At 37.1% G+C, this 19910-nt stretch overlaps 2 protein-coding genes and 1 long non-coding RNA gene across 3 annotated transcripts; 2 read left to right on the top strand and 1 right to left on the bottom strand.

Moving 5' to 3' along the window:
* The first annotated feature begins 666 nt into the window (after positions 1 to 666).
* Positions 667 to 6251, top strand: LOC109054834 (ER degradation-enhancing alpha-mannosidase-like protein 2). The gene is made up of 11 exons (XM_019072081.2): positions 667 to 926; positions 1227 to 1337; positions 1799 to 1838; positions 1919 to 2024; positions 2258 to 2383; positions 2880 to 3091; positions 3505 to 3646; positions 3793 to 3917; positions 4087 to 4231; positions 5283 to 5404; positions 5510 to 6251. Exons 1-11 carry the CDS (start codon positions 820 to 822, stop codon positions 5963 to 5965), a joined length of 1692 nt encoding a protein of 563 aa, XP_018927626.2. The 5' UTR covers positions 667 to 819; the 3' UTR covers positions 5966 to 6251.
* A 1166-nt stretch (positions 6252 to 7417) lies between these two features.
* On the bottom strand, positions 7418 to 17027 carry LOC109096275 (NUAK family SNF1-like kinase 1). The gene is made up of 7 exons (XM_042712726.1): positions 16700 to 17027; positions 14179 to 14299; positions 13939 to 14090; positions 13742 to 13807; positions 8938 to 9057; positions 8208 to 8340; positions 7418 to 8120 (listed from the first exon to the last, which is right to left on the bottom strand). The coding sequence occupies exons 1-7, from the start codon at positions 16877 to 16879 to the stop codon at positions 8029 to 8031; spliced, it is 864 nt and encodes a 287-aa protein (XP_042568660.1). The 5' UTR covers positions 16880 to 17027; the 3' UTR covers positions 7418 to 8028.
* Positions 9804 to 11085, top strand: LOC122135066. Its single transcript, XR_006153294.1, has 3 exons — positions 9804 to 9854; positions 10631 to 10696; positions 10946 to 11085. It is a non-coding gene; the product is annotated as an uncharacterized LOC122135066 (long non-coding RNA).
* Positions 17028 to 19910: the final 2883 nt, after the last annotated feature.

Here is a 19910-nt window from a genome sequence, read left to right as displayed (position 1 = left end):
TAGGAAGATTTAAAAATAAATTAATAAAAATTCTGAAAAGACAAATGGTGACATGCGTCTTTTTCAATCTTTTTTTTTTTAAATCTTTATATATATATATATATATATATATATATGTATGTATGTATATATGTATGCAGGGTGCGATTCCCCCCTCTGGTCTATGCATCCCTGCCTCTGCTGAATTACTTTTATCCCCGGTGGGGAAAAAAACATCATGCTAACCCGCTCTGACGTCCCGATCTGAATCAAATGATTCGCGATACACGATCCGATTGGAGCGCTTCGAAACAGTGAATCATTTTGCGACGCAATGGTTTAACTGATTCGGAGTTTCAAAAGCTCCGTTGTGTTCTTTGCTCGCTTTCTCGATGTAATTTGTTGTTTTGAATAACCGTGGATATTAAATCATTACAATTAATAGGCCTAACGTAGGCTTACAATGTTTTTATTAAACTGAGATCACACTAAATACAATTTACGTCGTATTAAAAACATTTCATAAAAATTTTCAAAAGCATCCCCCCCTCTGTTTTTTTTTCACAAATCGCACCCTGTATGTATGTATATATATATTTTTTTTTCATTTCATTTCTTCACAACCGTGTTTTCAGTACCGAGGACTTTTAGTTTCTCATCCGCAGTCGCAGGGCTTTTATTTTAAACCCCGACAGCGCGAGCTACCTGCACGTCAGCATTCGCTCACACGCACGCGCAGTCCGTGCACTTCCTCTTGCCACTGTTTGTAGTATTATTTGTGCATATCCATGTCGCTTGAAATTGTAGTATTGTTCGCCTCTGTTCACATCTCGTTACTTCATGCTTACTTTCCTTTTCTCCGCCGTTTTTTGCGCCGCATACCTGTCTCCGAGCATCAGTCATGTTGAAGGCACAGCTTTTACTGAGCAGGAAATGTCCCATTACAGGTGAGATTTATGTATGATATGCCAAATTCAGCGTTTATTGTTTATAAGTAGGTCAGATGATCAGGGTGCTGTTATAGAGTTAATTGCATTTTACAGTTACTCTTACAAATACAAATAAATGTTTTTACTGTCAGTCAATCAGCTTTGCCATATGCTCACGTGTAAATAAATGTCAGCAGTAAGCTTGTTCAGTGTGTGCTACACTAGTCACCTGTAGCCTGTAATGCCTGATACTGCTTATTGAGTATATTCCGTTTAATACTGTTTAACATTTGCTGTTTGTGTTATTTGTCTTAACAGGGACAGAATAAAGTCCATGTTTTATCATGCATACAACAGCTACTTAGAAAATGCATATCCCTATGATGAGCTGAGGCCGCTGACATGTGATGGACAGGACACCTGGGGCAGGTGTGAGCTTACAGCACAAACACTGTCCATGCACTCTTCTCTTCTTTAACAAAAGGACAGCAGTCCGTTTCGGTTTTCCTCGGGTAGTCAAACATCACGCCTGAATAATGGCCACCACCTCTTCTTGGTAACTTGTTCAGTACCTGTACATCACGAAGGGAACAGATTATGTTCCAGGTGTTGAAATCCCAGGACTTCTTTACAGCAGTCGGCTTCTCTTGATCAAACTTTAACTGTGTAAAATTTTCATTTCACTTCTTTTACATTCAATGATGTCTTTGGCCCACAGTATCACTGGGAAAACTGGTATAATTGTATTTTCAGTGGCATTATTAACTCCTGTTTCTTACTGTGGACTTTTTGTTTTATTGTCTGTAATACATTATTTCTCATATTGAAACATACAGTAAGATTTAGAAGTCATATTCTCTCATTATGACCTGTCTGTTTGTTTCCTTCAGTTTCTCCCTCACACTCATCGATGCGCTGGACACACTGCTGGTATGAAATTTCATTCGGCAAGATTCTTCCGTGCCATGCAGTGTTCAGATGCAGAGAATGTTTTTCCTTTCTGATCACAGATATTGGGAAACCACACCGAGTTCCAGCGCGTGGCCACTCTGCTCCAGGACACGGTCGATTTCGACACTGATGTAAATGCATCTGTGTTTGAGACAAATATACGAGGTAAAGTTATATATCTGTGTATTATTTTATTAAATTGTATTTTTTTTTGCATTGCTGCAAATGTGGTAATGTGCATTATTGTCGTGAATGTAAATGCACAATGCAAAACAGAATATTTTGGGGTGAAATACGACCCGGATGTGTTTTTGGGAAACTGTAATGCTGGCCTGTAGTCCGTGACATTGAAGGGTTTCACCAGTGTGTGTGCTGATGTTCTGGTCGCTCTTCTGCAGTGGTCGGTGGGCTCCTCTCGGCTCATCTGCTCTCCAAGCGTGCCGGGATGGAGGTGGAGGAGGGCTGGCCCTGCTCCGGACCACTTCTGCGCCTGGCAGAGGATGCTGCCCGCAAACTGCTGCCTGGTGAGGGAGCTAACATATGCTTCAGGGCTCAGACCCATCGCTGTCTGAAACGTTTGGCATGAATCTGTTGTTGTGGTTTTCATTTGTGAGTCACTTTGGATTAAAGTGTCTGCAAACATGATTAAATGTAAATGTTAGTGCAAAACGTTTTGTGTTGTTAAAATGTTGGTAGTGTAAGCAGATATGTTTATTTGTCAGCAAAAGGCTGCCAGATGACATAAAGCACATAATCAGGCAGAGTTTTGACAAATTCAGGGCTTTTGTGAAAGTTACAGATCATGCATTATGTCCCCGCTCACATATTGTCTGATCGAGCCCAATGCATTATGGGTAGAAAAACATAGAAGACAATAACGAACCTTTATTTTTAAGAGTGGGTGGTTTATGATACACTAATCCTAATCTGGCATGCTGTATATGAAGTAGTCTTTTAAAGATATATTTAAGTAATTTGATCATCAATACTGTCAGTTTCATATATCCTGTCTCTTCTCAGCTTTCCAGACCCCCACGGGGATGCCGTATGGCACGGTGAACCTGCTGAGGGGCGTGAACCCCAGCGAGACCCCGGTCACCTGCACCGCTGGAGTGGGCACCTTCATCCTGGAGTTCTCCTCCCTCAGCCGACTGACTGGAGACCCTGTGTTTGAGAACGTGGCTCGCAAAGCTCTCAGGGCCTTATGGAGAACACGCTCTGATATCGGCCTGGTAAAAGCTTTTGATCTGGACCAGGCCTTTTATAGGACAACCATGACGCCAGTGTAGTGAATACTAATATTCTTTGGTTTTAACTCCACAATGTGAAATATTAAAGCAATAATAATAAAAAAAAAAAGAAAAAAGCTGAAATATGTGCTTACTCTCAGGCCACTCAAGATGTAGATGAGTTTGTTTCTTCATCAAAACAGATTTGGAGAAATTTACATCACTTGTTCACCAATGGATGCTCTGCAGTGAATGGGTGCCGTCAGAATGAGAGTCAGCTTTTCGCTTCATAAGACATTAACTGATGGACTGGCGTTGTGCGGATTACTTGTGGATTATTGTGATGTTTTTGAAATTATGTATCTGGCTCCAGCATACAGTGTTCTTGTTATCACATAACCTTCTCATTTTTTCAGGTGGGCAACCATATAGATGTCATAACCTCTAAGTGGGTGGCTCAGGACGCAGGGATTGGGGCGGGAGTGGACTCGTACTTCGAGTATCTGGTAAAGGGGGCCATCATGCTGCAAGACGAGGAGCTGCTGGCAATGTTTCACGGTAAAAACTGACATCAATAAAGCAATAACTGCAGCTGTGTTACAATTGCTATCAGTTCTGATAAGAATAGCTCATCATAATTGCTGTTTATCTGTCTTTATCTTGCCTACGTGAAAGCATTATCAACTTTCAAATGTGTGTTGCAGAATTTGATAAGTCCATAAAGAACTACACTAAGTTTGATGATTGGTATCTGTGGGTGCAGATGCATAAGGGAACAGTATCAATGCCTGTGTTTCAGTCTCTGGAGGCGTTCTGGCCTGGACTGCAGGTGAGGAAGCAGATCTGTCACCATACACTCGTCCAGTGTGTCACAAGACAAAGGGAAAGCACCAGTTTGACTAGTTTTAAGTCTTCTGTTATATATATATATACACGCATCTGAGAGTTGATTCCTGTGGCAGCTAGTAATGCACACGTGTGTGTTTATGTAATATCAGAGTTTGATAGGTGATATTTCCAGTGCCACAAAGACCTTTCATAACTACTACAGTGTGTGGCGTCAGTTTGGAGGACTCCCGGAGTTCTACAGCATTCCTCAAGGTTACACCGTGGACAAACGAGAGGGATACCCTCTGCGCCCAGGTATCTATAAAACACGGCGATTAGATCTAAAAATGCACAGATTTAGTATGGGAAGCAAGTGTGAAGACACAATACATACTTTTGGACTTTTAACAGAATTTTTAAAGAGATATAACCATTTAAACAAATATATGATATGACTTTGATAGAATACATTCAGCCTTTTTCACTTATCTCTAATTATGTTGATAATTAGTAATTTGAAAAAGAAGGATCGAAAAAAAATAAGTCCACATTTTGCTGCTTTTTACAACTTTTAATAAATTATTGCATGACAATTTGATTGTTTTTTCATCATAGAAGTGAGAGTTTAGGCAAGTAAAATAAATATATTTCATTTAAAAGCATTCTAAAGTAATATGTGGTGTTTTTTAATCTTGTTTTGTTAGAGAGAATATAGAGGTTTCATAAATTTGGACTGTTTTGTGCCGTCATGAAAGGAATATAATTAAATCCATGGATTTGATGTGAATGGATTGCTAAAGGGCATGAATACACTACACAAATGTTAGCCCTGAATTACAGTCTGGGCGAGTCGACAGTATTTGCCAAAAATCAGAACCAGTCCACAGATTTGAGCTGACAGATGTGCATATATTTTTAAGTGTCAGTGTATTAATGATATTTTTAGGGCCAGGCTATGAGTGATTTAATGTATGATGTCCTGTTTTTCCCTTACAACCATTAACAAAGTCACCAAACGTATGATGCTCACTGTTTAAAAATCTGTTCAGATGCAGTGTAATCCAGCAATTAGCAAGCACCACTGTAACTACTGCTCACACCATTTAGAGCACAACCCTTTAAAACACCACAGCAACCCAACAGCCACCAGAAACACTAACTATACCAATAACCTAACAACCCCTCAAAGCACCTTAGCAACCACTCAGAACATTTAAGCAATGGCTTCGCAAATAATGGGCAATGTTCACTACATGTTCCGCACACGCACATTTTCTGAAGACAATCTTGAATGCTGTAAAATTGTTTTATTTATATGAATGAATGAAACTGAAGTAACCCTTCTGTGTGTGTTTGTGTTGTACAGAGTTGATCGAGAGCGCCTTGTATCTGTATAAGGCCACTGGTGACCCGACATTCATGCAACTAGGCCGGGATGCAGTCGAGTCAATTGACAAAATCAGCCGAGTGAACTGCGGCTTTGCTACTGTGAGTGTCTCAGGGTTACATTTCAGAATGCATCTGAAAACTTGAGCGATATTGAGACTGAAACCAACACAGTTCCTAAACATACTGATCCTTTTCTTTCGCCGGGTGAAGGATGTAAGGGACCACAAGTTGGACAACCGCATGGAGTCCTTCTTCCTGGCCGAGACCATTAAATACCTCTACCTCCTCTTCGATCCTGAAAACTTCCTTCATAACACGGGCACAGAGTTCGAGCTGGGCGGCCTGCAGGGCGACTGCATACTCAGCGCAGGAGGCTATGTGTTTAACACAGAGGCTCATCCGCTGGACCCCGCTGCGCTCCACTGCTGCAGCCGATACCACAGCGAGCGCAGGGAACTACAGGACATACTCATCAGCCTCTCAGAACCACTCAGGCCTGCAGCGGACCAATCAGAGGAGAAGCCAGGCGCCGGCGGCTCACAAGAGAGCATTGCACTGAAGCCGGGAGAGAGGAGGAAAGCTCGGGTGCTCTCCTGCCCCACACAGCCGTTCAGTGCCAAACTGGCTGCCATGGGTCAAGTCTTCTCTGACGACTCTTGAACGGACTTCAACCGTGTGTAAAAATGTAGATTATGTTTGTAATTTAACTTTGGAGAGATTAAATGTTTTCTAAATATGTGTGGATTTTTTTCCACTCTTTTTATTAAAAAAAGTTTTAGATGACGAAAGTGTTGGCGTTCGGTATGCTCATTTTAATTATTACATTTCAGGGTGTTTTTATCAAAGCATTTTTTCCGCCCCAATCCTCCTAAAAAAAAAAAAAAAAAAAAAAAAAAGGAATTTAAATGAGGTAAGTGTTTTGGAAACACTGCACATATCCTCTCATTCATTCATTCAAACAATGAAGGGAATAAAGAATAAAAACGATCTGCTTAATAGGCCACACAAGAACAAACACTGCTGCTTAACTGAGATTTTAATACTAATTCTACTGTGTCATGCTAATCAGTCTAAAAAGCGTATTTTCTCTTCACGTGAGAAAGCAAATGAGAGCCAGAGAGCAAAAGGTTGTATGAATGTGCCCTCAAACTCTTGCCCATTTTCTATGCCAGTATAAAGTGAGAATGGCACGACTGTAGCTCCGGACAAAGCCTCTGTTCTTTTGGGCTGGGATTAGCGGATTCATAGCTGCTTTAACTTCCTTTGAAGCAAATAAACGAATTGACCTGGGTTATTAGCAATTTCACAGTTCACATTATCTTAGCAGCTCTAATGTCTCAGGTATTTCCAGATGATTATGGTTATGAGTTATTCAGCAGCATGCTCGACTGCTGCGACTCCTTGATTCGTGTTACAGATCAAATAATGACGCTTTGTGCTGCTTGGAATGTAAGGCCAGATCTGGATGCACATCACAAGTGTTCAAAGTCTCTTCTGCATTTGTTCAAAAATACAGTAAAAACTGTAATATTGTGAAATGTTATTACAATTTAAAATAACTGTTTTCTGGTTATGTATATTGTAAAGTGTAATTTATTCCTGTGATTCAAAGCTGAATTTTCAGCATCATTACTCCAGTCTTCAGTGATTTGTTGCTCAGCAAAAATTTATTCTTATTAATGTTACATTTAATTTTTTGACAGTTATCACTCATACATTTTGCTCTTCAGGATTTTTTGATGAATAAAAAGTTCAAAAGTACCGCATTTATTTTAAAAAGAAATCTTTTGTAATATTATAAATGTCTTTACTGTTACATTTGATCAATTTAATGCATCCTTGCTGAATAAAAGTATTTCATTAAAAAAAAAAAAAAAAGTTTTTGGAAGTGTTATGAAACTTTTGAAGTGTTAATGGGTTATATATGGCAATACTTTAAAATAAATTTTGATTAATATTATAACAGTACTTATACAGCGTTTCTGATCTAGGTTTATGTTAATGTATAGTATGTAATATATAACTAATAAAAAAAATTCTAATATATATTTAAAGTTGTATAACATTAATATTACAAACATGAATTAACAACGACCAATGGTATATTTATACATTAAATAAATAACTTTTTTATAATTACATAACATAATACATTAATATTAACCTAGATTAATAAATGTTACATAAGATTGTTAATGATACTTAATGCACTCATGTTAACTAACTGAACCTTTTTGTGTTAGCTATATTCTTTGTTATTAAATTTGATGCATTTACAGTCATTGTACATGATCGAAATAGGTATTGTGTGGGAAGTGTACGTCTGTAGACTCGTGTGTTTTCCACAGAGAGATCTTGATCTCAAACTCCATCTCCTGCTGCTCACCTCCGTCACACTCCTGGCTAGTTCTGCTGAAGCCATGTGACCACGTAGGAGCCGACGTGATTGGAGAAACACCGGAGAACTTTCCGTGACATTTAAGAATGCCCTTCCTCTTCCTCCCGTTATCTGTCCCGATTCGTCCCACATCTTCGCAAGTCGCTGCCATACCGTTTCCAGCAGACACAGACCTGTCTGTGTACTCAACCTGATTGTAGAGATTCTTCAGGATGCCCTTCGTGGGCTGGTTGTGGGAAGACGATTCAAGAGGCGGCAGCAGAACAAAGCTGCTGTTTGTGGTCAGTGTTCTTTCCTTATGTTTCTGTCTTGGCAGAGTGGAGTTTCAGTTTAGCCACCAATGACTAGCGATGTCTTCCACAGTGGCTCTGTCTTCTGTTTTCACTGTGAGCATCCATCCGATCAATGAACGGGCCTCTACAGGAAGAATTGAAGGAGTCATGGTAAAGCCTCACTCTTGATGTTACTATGATGGGCAGATATATGGCAGTGCGTGAATCTCACCTGACAGGATATCTGGGATCTTATATCGTCCGTGGCGTATCTGCTCTTTAAGGATGCTGTAACTTGTACCATCAAAAGGCATGGAGCCATAAACCAGAGCATATAACAGCACACCAAGAGACCAGCAGTCCACCTGGGACATAAAAAGAGCAGAAGCAATGCTTAAAATGTGTTTACTGTAAAAATTAAAAGTTGTGTTTTAATAATCTTTTGTGTGTGTGTGTCTTTAAAGAAGTACACTAATTTTCATGTGTTGACACATACTAAAGCACATGTGAAGTACTTGAATGTAATTTTAACTGTAGAGTGTTATATGCAAAATGAATATAATCTACTACATTGCAACTTCATCATTACAAATGTGTAATTACAAATATATCTAAATACATTACCTGGAACTTTCAATAGAAATTACATTACAGTATGTTTGTTGGTAGATTCAGCTGTACATTTAACCATATTACAATAGATTACATATATAATCACATATAAGATGTACTTAAGCCCTACTTAAGTGGGTCAGAAAGCACTCTAAAGTTCAGCTAATTGCATTGAATATAATTTTAAACTATAATATATTTTCATTAACATACAATCAAGTTTCAGAACATTACATTCAGTTCACATATAAGCACTAATAAATAAGCACTCTTTTTAAAAGCATGCTTAAGTGTACTTCTTTTTCACAAGGATGAGCAATCAGAGTAACTGGTAAGACTGGAAATCACACCTCAGGGCCGTGGTATGGAAGTCCATTGACAATCTCTGGAGATGCATACAGTGGGCTCCCGCAGAACGTGTCCAGACACTGGCCTCTCATGTAACGGTTGGACAAGCCAAAGTCAGCCAACTACAACAAACAGAGCATTTACAGATAAAGCAGTTCTGTATTAAAATGGGTGACCTACTTCTATTTATTTAATGGAATCTATTTCTGATTCGTAGAGGGTGGACGAAAATAGCAGAACACCATATGAAAGGAGGTTAATTTTGAAGTAGAATTATCATTAGAAATGCAGCAGCAGAAATGAATCGTATTACACCACCCGTCAAACATTTGACACACTTGACTGAATTTATTCCTCTCATGAGCTTAAAAACTTTAGATATGAAGGTTTATGCTGAATTGCTTGTAGACAAATACAAATTGTACATACATCAGATTCTGCATGAATTTGAAGGGATACTCCACCCCAAAATGAAAATTTTGTCATTAATCACTTACCCCCCTGTCGTTCCAAACCCGTAAAAGCTCAGTTCGTCTTCTAAACACAATTTAAGATATTTTGGATGAAAACCGGGAGGCCTGTGACTGTCCCATAGACTGCCAAATAAATATCAGTGTCAAGGTCCATAAAAGGTATGAAAGTTGTCGTCAGAATACTCCATCTGCCATCAGATGTGCAATCTGGGTTATATGAAGAGACAGAAAAAAAAAATAATGACTTTATTAAACAATTCCTTTGTCAACAGTCTCCTCTGTGTCTCTCCATATGAGAAGGGTATTCCTGCACAACCGGAGGCTGCAGTTTCAGGACCGCGGTTCTAGGACCGCAGTTCTAGGACCCTAGTTTTTTTGTGACAGCGCCACCTACTGTACTGGATCAACACTAATTAAAGATGGACGACGTGGACAGCAATCAGACGGTGAGTACCGATATTTAATTAAGTTTTATTTTATAATGCTTAAACGGTGCGAAGTTTACATAGTGAGAACTGCTAACTATGAATTAATAATTAATTCCCACCAAATTAAGAATTCGTGAGCTAGTTTTATTAATTACTACGACATTAATTCGTGGCCATGATTTCATAAATCCTTGTTGAGTTTTAATGACGAAGTATTATAAGTGAATCTAGCCAGCACATTAATTAAACTTGTCAGATGACAAGAGCATGGTTGATGTAAGGTTTGTAAGATTTACCTGCAGCTTAATGTATTAGTATGAATACTGGCTTAATACTCGTTGTTTTACCATATTTAAGTATAAAATATCTTTCATAATTAAACTGCACTGACTGCCTAGTTGTGTTAGCCTGTTGTTTTGGCATTGTATTGCAATGATGAATGAGGCGTTTGGCAGTTTTAATAGCTTGTTACAATTTGGCCTAATCTCCAGGCCAACTCCACATACAGTCCATTGTTATCATGTGTTAGTTTCTGTCATGTTCTGCATGGCCAATATGAAGTGATTTTATGGACTTGGTTAGGCTCATTGTAGGACAGATGATTTAAAAAGGCACTAGGGATATTTTTATGATCTCAAAATATTCTAACAAGTCTTCCTTTCTGGTCCAGATTATCATTTCAGTGATAATATCTGAGTACAATATGAATTATTTTTGCATAATGTCTAGTGCACCATTTTGCTACTGATATTTCTGTTATCACAAAAGTGATTGTTCTCTGATAACTATTTCAGTGAAGTGGAAGAATTTAATAGAAAGATTGACAAACAATTGAGGAAAGAAGGGAGATCATTCAATTGGTAAATATTGCTCTTATGTATTTACAAATTTTTGGTTTGTAATTAGATGTCAGTAACATGAATATTCTTTTTGGCTCTCTCTCTAAAACTCCAACAGTGCATAAGTGTTAAATCAGATATATATATATATCTCTAAAACTCCAACAGTGCATATATATATAAATATATATATTAATTTCAGTTGAATATGTTAAACAAATGTTTCTTATTTCTCTCTCTCTCTCTGTCTCTTGCTCTCTCTTTCTCTAGAGTTGAAGCCTACAGCCATTCTATCCATGCAGCAACTGTTGGAAAAGGGGTTCGCTTTGGTGCTGTTGTCGCAAAAATGACATTATATATATATATATATATATATATATATATATATATATATATATATATGTATATATATATACACACACTACCGTTCAAAAGTTTGGAATCAGTAAGACTTGTAATGTTTTTAAAGAAGTCTCTTCTGCTCATCAAGGCTGCATTTATTTGATCAAAAATACAGAAAAAACGGTAATCTTGCAAAATGTTATTACAATATAAAATAATGGTTTCTATTTTAATATCCTTTAAAATATAATTTATTTCTGTGATCAAAGCTGAATTTCCAGCATCATGACTCCAGTATAAAGTGTCACATGATCCTTAAGTAATCATTCTAATATGATTATTTTTTATTAGAATTATCAACAGTTGTGCTGCCAAACATTTTTTTGGAAGCTGTGATACTTTTTTCAGGATTCTTTGATGAATAAAAAGTTAAAAGGAACAGCATTTATTGAAAATATGAATCTTTTCTAACAATATAAATCTTTTCTATCACTTAACAATTTAACACATCATTGCTGAATAAAAGGTTTAATTTCTTTCAAAAAAAGAAAATAGAAATTTACCGACCCCAAACATTTGAACTGTAGTGTATATTGTTAGAAAAGATTTATATTTTAAATAAATGCTCTTCTTTTTAACTTTTTATTAATCAAAGAATCCTGAAAAAAAAAGCATCACAGCTTCCAAAAAAATATTTGGCTGTTGCCAACATTGATAATTCTAATAATAAATCAGCATATTAGAATGATTTCTGAAGATCATGTGACACTTTAAACTTTGGAGTCATGGGTGATGGAAATTCAGCTTTTCATCACAGAAATAAATTATATTTTAAAGGATATTTAAATAGAAACCATTATTTTATATTCTAATAACATTTTGCAAGATTACAGTTTTTTTTCTGAATTTTTGATCAAATAAATGCAGCCTTGATGAGCAGAAGAGACTTCTTTAAAAAAAAAAAACATTACAAGTCTTACTGATCCCAAACTTTTGAACGGTAGTGTATATATATACACATATATACATAATTTATATATAAATAAACATTCTTGAATCATTCTTGTGTCTTGTCTTGCCTCTCAACAACCTTTAAAATATCGGCTGTAATTTAGTGACTGCATACGCTGATTCCAACTTTTAACTTACCTGATAATGAGCTAATTCACCTTAAGGAGGTTAATCAATATACTGTATAATTCAAGAGACTAAGACTTTTAAGGTTCTCCATTTTTTTTTTTTACAATTGTTTTAAAATTGATATACAGATTTCATTTATATTTTGTGTAAATTCATGTTTAAATTTAAAATTGTGACTCAAAGCACACTTAGTAATTAACCTCTGATGCATTTTAAATCAAAAATCACATTAATAGATTAATATATTGATGCTATATACAAACATGACTACAAACTAAACCAACAGGGTCCTAGAACCGCGGTCATGAAACTGCAGCCATCGCTGTATCATCCATTACGGTAGGTGGCGCTGTCACGAAAAACTAGGGTCCTAGAACTGCGGTCCTTGATCTGTGGTCCTGAAACTGCAGCCTCCAGTTGTGCAGGAACATACTATTGCTCCATATCACTGTATGCTGTGTATGCTCTTCTGTATCATCCGCGCCACAAGGATGCACTGTTTCGATGTGTATTTAGCTTTGATTTGAAAGAAAACAGCACATCCTTGTAGCACGGCTGATACAGAAGAGCATACGCAGCATACGGTGATATGGAGAGACACAGAGGAGACCGCTGACAAAGGAATTGTTTAATAAAGTCATTATTTTTGTTTTCTTTGCTTACAAAAAGTGTTCCCGTCGCTTCATATAACACCCAGATTGCACATCTGATGGCAGATGGAGTATTCTGAAGACGACTTACATACTTTTTATGGATCTTGACACTGTTGTTTATTTGGCAGTCTATGGGACAGTCACAAGCCTCCCGGTTTTCATCCAAAATATCTTAAATTGTGTCCCGAAGACGAACAGAGCTTTTACGGGTTTGGAATGACAAGGGGGTAAGTGAATAAAGACAAAATTTTCATTTTGGTGTGGAGTATCCCTTTAAGGGCCATGCTCAGAGATACATAATCTGGTGTGAAAAATGTAAAACCGTCCTAGAGCCCTAAATAATAAATAAAAGTCATCTTTCGTCATATTTCCTACATCTGGTTACTATATGGAAACAAAGGATGCCTTCAACCCTGTCTGTTACCAGCTAGGAAGCACGGTGAGGTATACGCAGCTATTTTGCTAGTCATCTGATCCAATGATTGCTTGTCTGTATGGTTCTGGAATGACCAAGGACTGAGGCAGTTCTATTGTGCAAAATAATGCAACATTGTTTCCTTTTAATGTTCCCATATTCCAGAACGATGATGCCACTATACACAGTGCTAAACAAAGTGAAGAGTGATTTCTTGAAGATTGATTACTTGAGAAGTCAAGTAATATTTATCAATATATCACACCTCAAATTTTTTTCCAAAAATAAGAGAAATAATAAGCGACCCATGTTTGACAGATTCCAAAATGATAATGAAGCTGATTAAGGCTGATCCTACATTAGACTCTTCATTTTAATTGTTTAATTATTTTGTGTTTCTGTTCTCTTCACCACTCTACTTATGATTTAATTATCATGTGCAGTAAATTTGAATCACTTCAAAGAATTCAAAACCATGAAAACTGAAATCAGTCAGTTTGAGTTTGAATTGTTTACCTTCACATTGAAGTCTTTGTCCAGAAGTATATTCTCCAGTTTGAGGTCGCGATGAACCACACCATTCTCAGGAATAAGAAGATATTTTATATTTAGAATATTTTTAAAACTGCTGAAGCAAAGTTTGTCCGCTGTATTTGTAGAGGTGTGGCTTGTGAGTGTCATGAGATTTGAAGAACTGAAGTGTGTTTGCTTACTTTGTGGCAGTATTGCACAGCAGAGGTGATCTGTCTGAAGAAGTGTCTGGCCTCCTCCTCCGACAGTCTCTGTTTGTCCTGAATGTAGTCATACAGCTCTCCTCCGCTCGCGTACTCCATCACCATCACAATCCTCTCTCTGCTCTCAAACACTGAAAGCACAACACATCTCATTAACATTATTCTGGATACAGCATTTGACACACACATTGATGTTGAGAGACTGTTGATGTGTTTTACCCTCATACAGACGGATGATATTTGGGTGCACAAGAGAGGCGGTGATCTCAATTTCTCTCTGGATGTGAGCTCTATCCAGATCATCCCTCAATCTCTCCTTTCTAATGGATTTAATAGCCACCTGAAGCACACAAACACACACACACCACTGAACCAAATACGTATGCCTGCCTGTTAGTACATAAGTCAATGATGAATGAAGTTATTCAAAAATACATAGAAAATGCAATTAATACAGACTTGAATGAACCTCTTCTGCCATGTTCTGTTTTCAGTTTCTCTTACAATTCATGTTGATAGAGTTTGTGTGGCTTAAAGTCAGAAATGTTTATGTGGCTTAAATGACCGATCTCATTAAAAGGCTTAAAAATGTTAACAATCTTTTATTTATATATTTTTAAAATAACGCATTTTTTATTAGAGTTTTAAAAGGCTTCCACCTTTCATAATCTTGTAGACTGTCAATGACCAATAGAATATATGTAACTATATACAATAGACGCTTATACGTTTTGTGATGTGTATAATAAAACCGATTTGCTTTTGTCTTTTTGACTTTTGTCGCTAAGGTATTGTTTCATTTATAGCACATGTTGGGGTCTGTCTGTGTTTCATAGCATGCATGCAGTGAGTTTTGGACCAGCAAACACAAAGCTCCATTGTAACCTATTAGATTTTTATGATTCCAAAATTCCTTGAAATTGAAATCAAGCCATGGTTTAAAGGTAAACTAATTTCTTTGCTTACAGCATCAGCAAATGGAATTTCCTGATGTACACAGACATAGAAGCTAAACGTATATCGAAACTGAATCACAAAAAATAAATAAATAAATAAACACTCTAACTAAAACCTGCTGTCTGTATGGCGACACTGGCAGTGCCATCTGGGAAGCTGCCAAGCAACTCTGACCCCAATCTGGAGATCTGGAGAGACGCCTCGCTCCTCTGTCACACATGCAGCGAGCGCCTGGCTCCCTCTGAATGCTGCTAGTGTTTGTCTGCAGGAATCCCAGCTATGCTTAAGGCTCCTGGATTCCGGAATACTTCTCCTCTGAGTCCGGATGAGTGGCGGAGTGAGAGAGAGGCTCAGCTGCTGCTCTAATCTGATTGGACACTGAGATTACTTCATTTTTTTGCATTAATGCGATACGTTTTCAGGCTGTGAAAGAGTGCAGACAGCAGGTTGTTTTTGTTAAATGACAGACTGAGTGATGAATGAGTGGTTAAGTATTTAATTAAGTGTGCTAACATGAGGTCTACATACAGTAGACACGCATGTAAACGCACAAAGCACCTATTGGATGAGCCCAAAAATAATTAACTTTAAGGTGAATTGCTAGGTAAAGATGTGCTGAATGACTGACACGCTGTCAGAGGTAAGAGAACATGCTGGATATACTTCTCAAAAGAAATTAAGCCTTTGTACATTTTTGATTAAATAAATTCATGACATTTAAACATTATTAGGATATGTATGTTATGTTAAAAGTCCATAATTTATTGAGAACAGTCAAGCCAAGGTTGCACAGTTAACTAAAACTACAACTAAAAAAAAATAATAAAATGTTTTTGCTTGAAATAAAAGAAATGCTGCATGAAATTAAAATATAATAATAATAATAATATTAATAATAATAATAAAGAAAACTTATTTTATTTCAGTCCGTTTACAAGGCAACATTTCTCATTTTCATTTAGTTTAACTTGATGTACTAAAATAACTAAAACCTAAAGTGAAATAAAAAATAGACATATTTAAAAACAACAAAAACTATGACAGACGCAACAAAACCACTAAAACTTTAAGCAAAGTGAACATCTAAGCAGAAAATATAAAATTCTAAATTCTAATTCAAAATATTAACACAAACTATAATAGTATCTCATTGATACTAAAGTAACGTCAAGCATTTAGAGTTTTTCCATTTTTATATTATTTATTTATAAATTATAAACTTGAAGAATGAAATATCATGCACCTATTTAGTAAACTTAAAAAATGACATACATTAAATTAAACTCAATAATTGTGATTAATGAATATTATCATAGCCCTATTTTACCCTATCATAGTAGTAAAAGTATTATTTGTTAGTTTTCGAGGTTTAGCAAAACAAACCAGGGTTCCTCTGGTTGAGAATCCCTGCATAACACTGACTCCTTAAGATTTAAATTTTACAGGTAAATACATTTTTACAAAATTGCAAAAATACTTTTTTTGTGCACTGCAAAAATGTTAATATTCTAAATATCTAAGCAAGTTAACTAACGATACTTGCTGAAGAAAAAATAATATTAAAGAAAGATGAAAAAGTAACAGAATGAAAATAACAGATTTAGCCAATTTATTAACCTAATTTTGTTTTTGTTTTTATACATTTCTACATTATAAAGACAACCTCTATTCGTTGCTTATGATGCTGATGTCAGTCAAACAAATGGCTGATTTTATTTTTTCTCTTTTTCATATCAGCATTCAAAACATCATCACTGCAGTGCAAGTAGCTGATGTCGCTCACCGTCTTTCCACACCGTCTCTCCACCGCGCGCTTGACTTTGCCGTACGTGCCTCTGCCCAGCGTCTCGAGCACCTCAAACCGGCGCCGGAGGCTGTGTGTATGGTGATGCTTCCTCACCTCCGCTCGCTCCTCCGGTGTGTGTGAGGAGGCGCTGCGCTCCGTGAACCGATGGCGCTCCATGGCAAGCGCGCGCGAGGTGCAGCTCACCTGGGAAGTGTGTTGTGGCTACTTCGCAGCAACTTAAAATGAGTTTTTCTGATATTTACTGGGATAAAATGATAGGAAAGAGACTAACATGCTGTTCTTTTGGTATGTGCGCATCAGCGGTGACGCGAGTGAAAGGGGAGGAGTCATGCTGTCAATCATCAGCGGTGACGCGCATCAGTGGCAGCCAGACTCTAATGAATGGATGGGACTGCTGAGCTCAATCCTACCTTAGTTTGCTAAAATGCCAGAAAATAAGCTCCAAAACATTTTAAACGAAATGTGGTAGATTGCTTTATTTTTACTAGATATCTCATTTGAAACGTTTAACCCCTTAGCATTCCTGTAAAATTTGCCTAAAATGCCTAAAAAGCATACCAAAAGAATTTTTTTTTTTTTTTTTTTTTGTAAACAGATGCCTGTTACTATAGCTGGGAGCTATTAGCTTTAAAACACAATGGGATCACAGCATGAAGCCTTGTTGGTTGTCTGACAAAGACACCGGTTGTGCCTGCTGTGTTGATTGTACAGTATCTTAAAATGAATCACAAGAATCTCAGCTTTCCAAATATATGTGACATGTTTAGCGATTCTGAATTGCCTTTATGATGTGAATTTATGCCTTGCTGTAGGGGCATGTTGTCACAAAAGGTTGATGTACATGCTAAAATGAGCAGTATCTTGTCATTTTCATCAAATGGACACAAACAGTAGTAGAAGTCAGAAAACATTTTGGAATTATGCCATTCATTTATCAAATTGAGATAATGTTTTTCAAAATAATATCAAGTATATTTTCATAACCGTGTCTGGTGAATTGGTTCCATACTTATTCATTGGCTGAAGATGTTATAACAAAGACTGAAACAATCATTACTCTAAACATCATTCCTGGTCTAGCTCAGATTGTCCAGATAAACTCTTGACCAAAATGTGCATCTTTAAGTTTAAGTCAGCAAAAGTAATAAAAGAAAACCACTCTTTTTGCCAGTGCGTTTGTGAGTTGGTGAAGTGTCATGAGTTAATTTAGAGATGCATGATCCATTTGGCACGTTCATGTTTTTGGGACTGCTGTGGGTGTGGTGGGGGATGGACCTGTGAAGACTCTGATAAGAACTTTTCTCACCTGGACGTTTCTGGTTTGGACTAATAACTGCACATCGAAATCCCCCTAGAAATCCTTCAGCTGCACCTATAGATGATTCCTTCCATCATGTCTGTCATCTCTGCTTGAAAACTCATAAATGGACTCATTATTCTCAGTGAAAAGGAGAATCTTCAAAGACGTAAAAAAGTCTCATTCCATTTGTTAACCACTTAGGAGGGGTTTGAGGTGAGTCGCTGAAACCCCCAAACCTAAACAGAAAGGAGCATACTATGAACATGAACAGGACAAGCATGGGTGTATCTGATCATGCTGGAGCAAAATTTTGTGTGGAGAGGATCATCCTGGATGAACCTAAACTAGATGAGCTCGTCCAATGGCAGACTGACATTCAACAGTCCTCTATAAAGGAGAAGATCTGTGACTCCGAAAGGTAAGATGCACAGACAAAGTGTGACAAAATCTGTCTAAATTCGGCTGCAATAAAGTTGCAATATGGGTAAATATTGACATGCACCTAGCAGATGTAATTATTTGCATTTATTCAAAGCAACTTACATTGCATTACAGTGTGATATTCAATGAGAATCAAACCAATGATCTTGGTGTTACTTATAACAAACTATTTTAAGCTTCTTTTTTAAAAAGTTTTAGTGGTCAAATGAATCTTGTTTATACTAGGGATGTTGTCTTGCATACTAGGGAAATGTGAGCTTGCATAACCACAGGGAAAGCAACATGACTGTTTATACATACGATTGCTTGAAAACTATAGAGAGCATGTAATTTCATTGTCATTTTCATACACTGTAAAAAAAAAAAATGGTATCCTGCAATGGTTAGCTATTTTTACCTGATTTAACCCATACAAACTGGTTTTGTTGGTATCTAATGTATTTAGGTTGATTCAGTGATGTTAAATAATATTTTAGACTTGAATAAAAGTTCATTTTGATTTTTTTGGCGTCTCATCAGTGTAAATTTAGTTGTTGCTGTTCTAATCTTGTGGATATCATTGCAATCAGCCAATAACGTCAAGGATACTTTAAAATGAAATTCTTTTCTATAAAGCTCTTTATTCTCACTTATAATTGTGTTCTTTTGTGTAAGGGTGTTTATACCGCTTCTCTCCTGGATCCCCCAGTATTCCGTTCGGAAGAATGGACTTGGTGACCTGGTTTCAGGTGTCAGCGTGGGAATCATGCATCTGCCTCAGGGTCAGTTTACAAGTGCAAGTTACAAAGGAAATACACATGGGGGAAAAAAATTCTCAAAAAGGAAAGAAAAAAAATGCCAAAATGCAATTGATGGGATGGCCCCCCCCCCCCCCAAAAGGCTGATAATCGGTCTGAATAATGTTTTAATTAAATTATAACAGCAGATGTGAATGGAAAGTCAAGGGAATACATTATAAGCTTGTTTGTGTGTGTGGTGATACTCAGGTATGGCATATGCTCTCTTGGCTTCTGTCCCACCTGTTTGGTCTTTACACCTCCTTCTATCCTGTACTGGTGTACTTCATCTTTGGTACTTCTAGACATGTCTCCATAGGTGAGGGAAGAGAAAGAATAAAGATAATGTTTAATATATTTTACGCAATATTTACCTGCATTCTCATGCATAATTGTCATATATATTGGATAAAAACAGCCTAGAGTAGTTGGCCTGTGCTAGTGAAAACACCTGATTTGCATGCCTTCAATGTTCCAGGAACCTTTGCAGTTATTAGCATCATGATCGGGAGCGTCTCAGAGCGCCTGCCTCCTGACCATCACTTTCTGACCAATGGGACGAATGGATCGGTCATCATGGACACGGAGGCGAGAGATGTTCAGCGGGTGAAAGTTGCAGCAGAAACGACTTTACTGTGCGGCATATTTCAAGTGAATGTTGCAAAATGAA

This window comes from Cyprinus carpio, chromosome A23, assembly GCF_018340385.1.
Source record: "Cyprinus carpio isolate SPL01 chromosome A23, ASM1834038v1, whole genome shotgun sequence".
Classification (NCBI taxonomy): domain Eukaryota; kingdom Metazoa; phylum Chordata; class Actinopteri; order Cypriniformes; family Cyprinidae; genus Cyprinus; species Cyprinus carpio.
This window is presented reverse-complemented; position numbering and strand designations above follow the sequence as displayed.

Bases quoted from the DNA above. Each gene is read 5' to 3' on its own strand.
- LOC109096275 (XM_042712726.1), bottom strand. From the start codon at position 16,879: ATGGAGCGCCATCGGTTCACGGAGCGCAGCGCCTCCTCACACACACCG. The intron at 13,808-13,938 runs GTAAGCAAACAC...CTTATTCCTGAG, and splicing joins CTGTGCAATACTGCCACAAA to AATGGTGTGGTTCATCGCGA. The intron at 8,121-8,207 runs GTGAGATTCACG...TTCTTCCTGTAG, and splicing joins GATCCCAGATATCCTGTCAG to AGGCCCGTTCATTGATCGGA.
- LOC109054834 (XM_019072081.2), top strand. From the start codon at position 820: ATGCTTACTTTCCTTTTCTCCGCCGTTTTTTGCGCCGCATACCTGTCT. The intron at 2,384-2,879 runs GTGAGGGAGCTA...GTCTCTTCTCAG, and splicing joins TGCCCGCAAACTGCTGCCTG to CTTTCCAGACCCCCACGGGG. The intron at 3,918-4,086 runs GTGAGGAAGCAG...ATGTAATATCAG, and splicing joins CGTTCTGGCCTGGACTGCAG to AGTTTGATAGGTGATATTTC.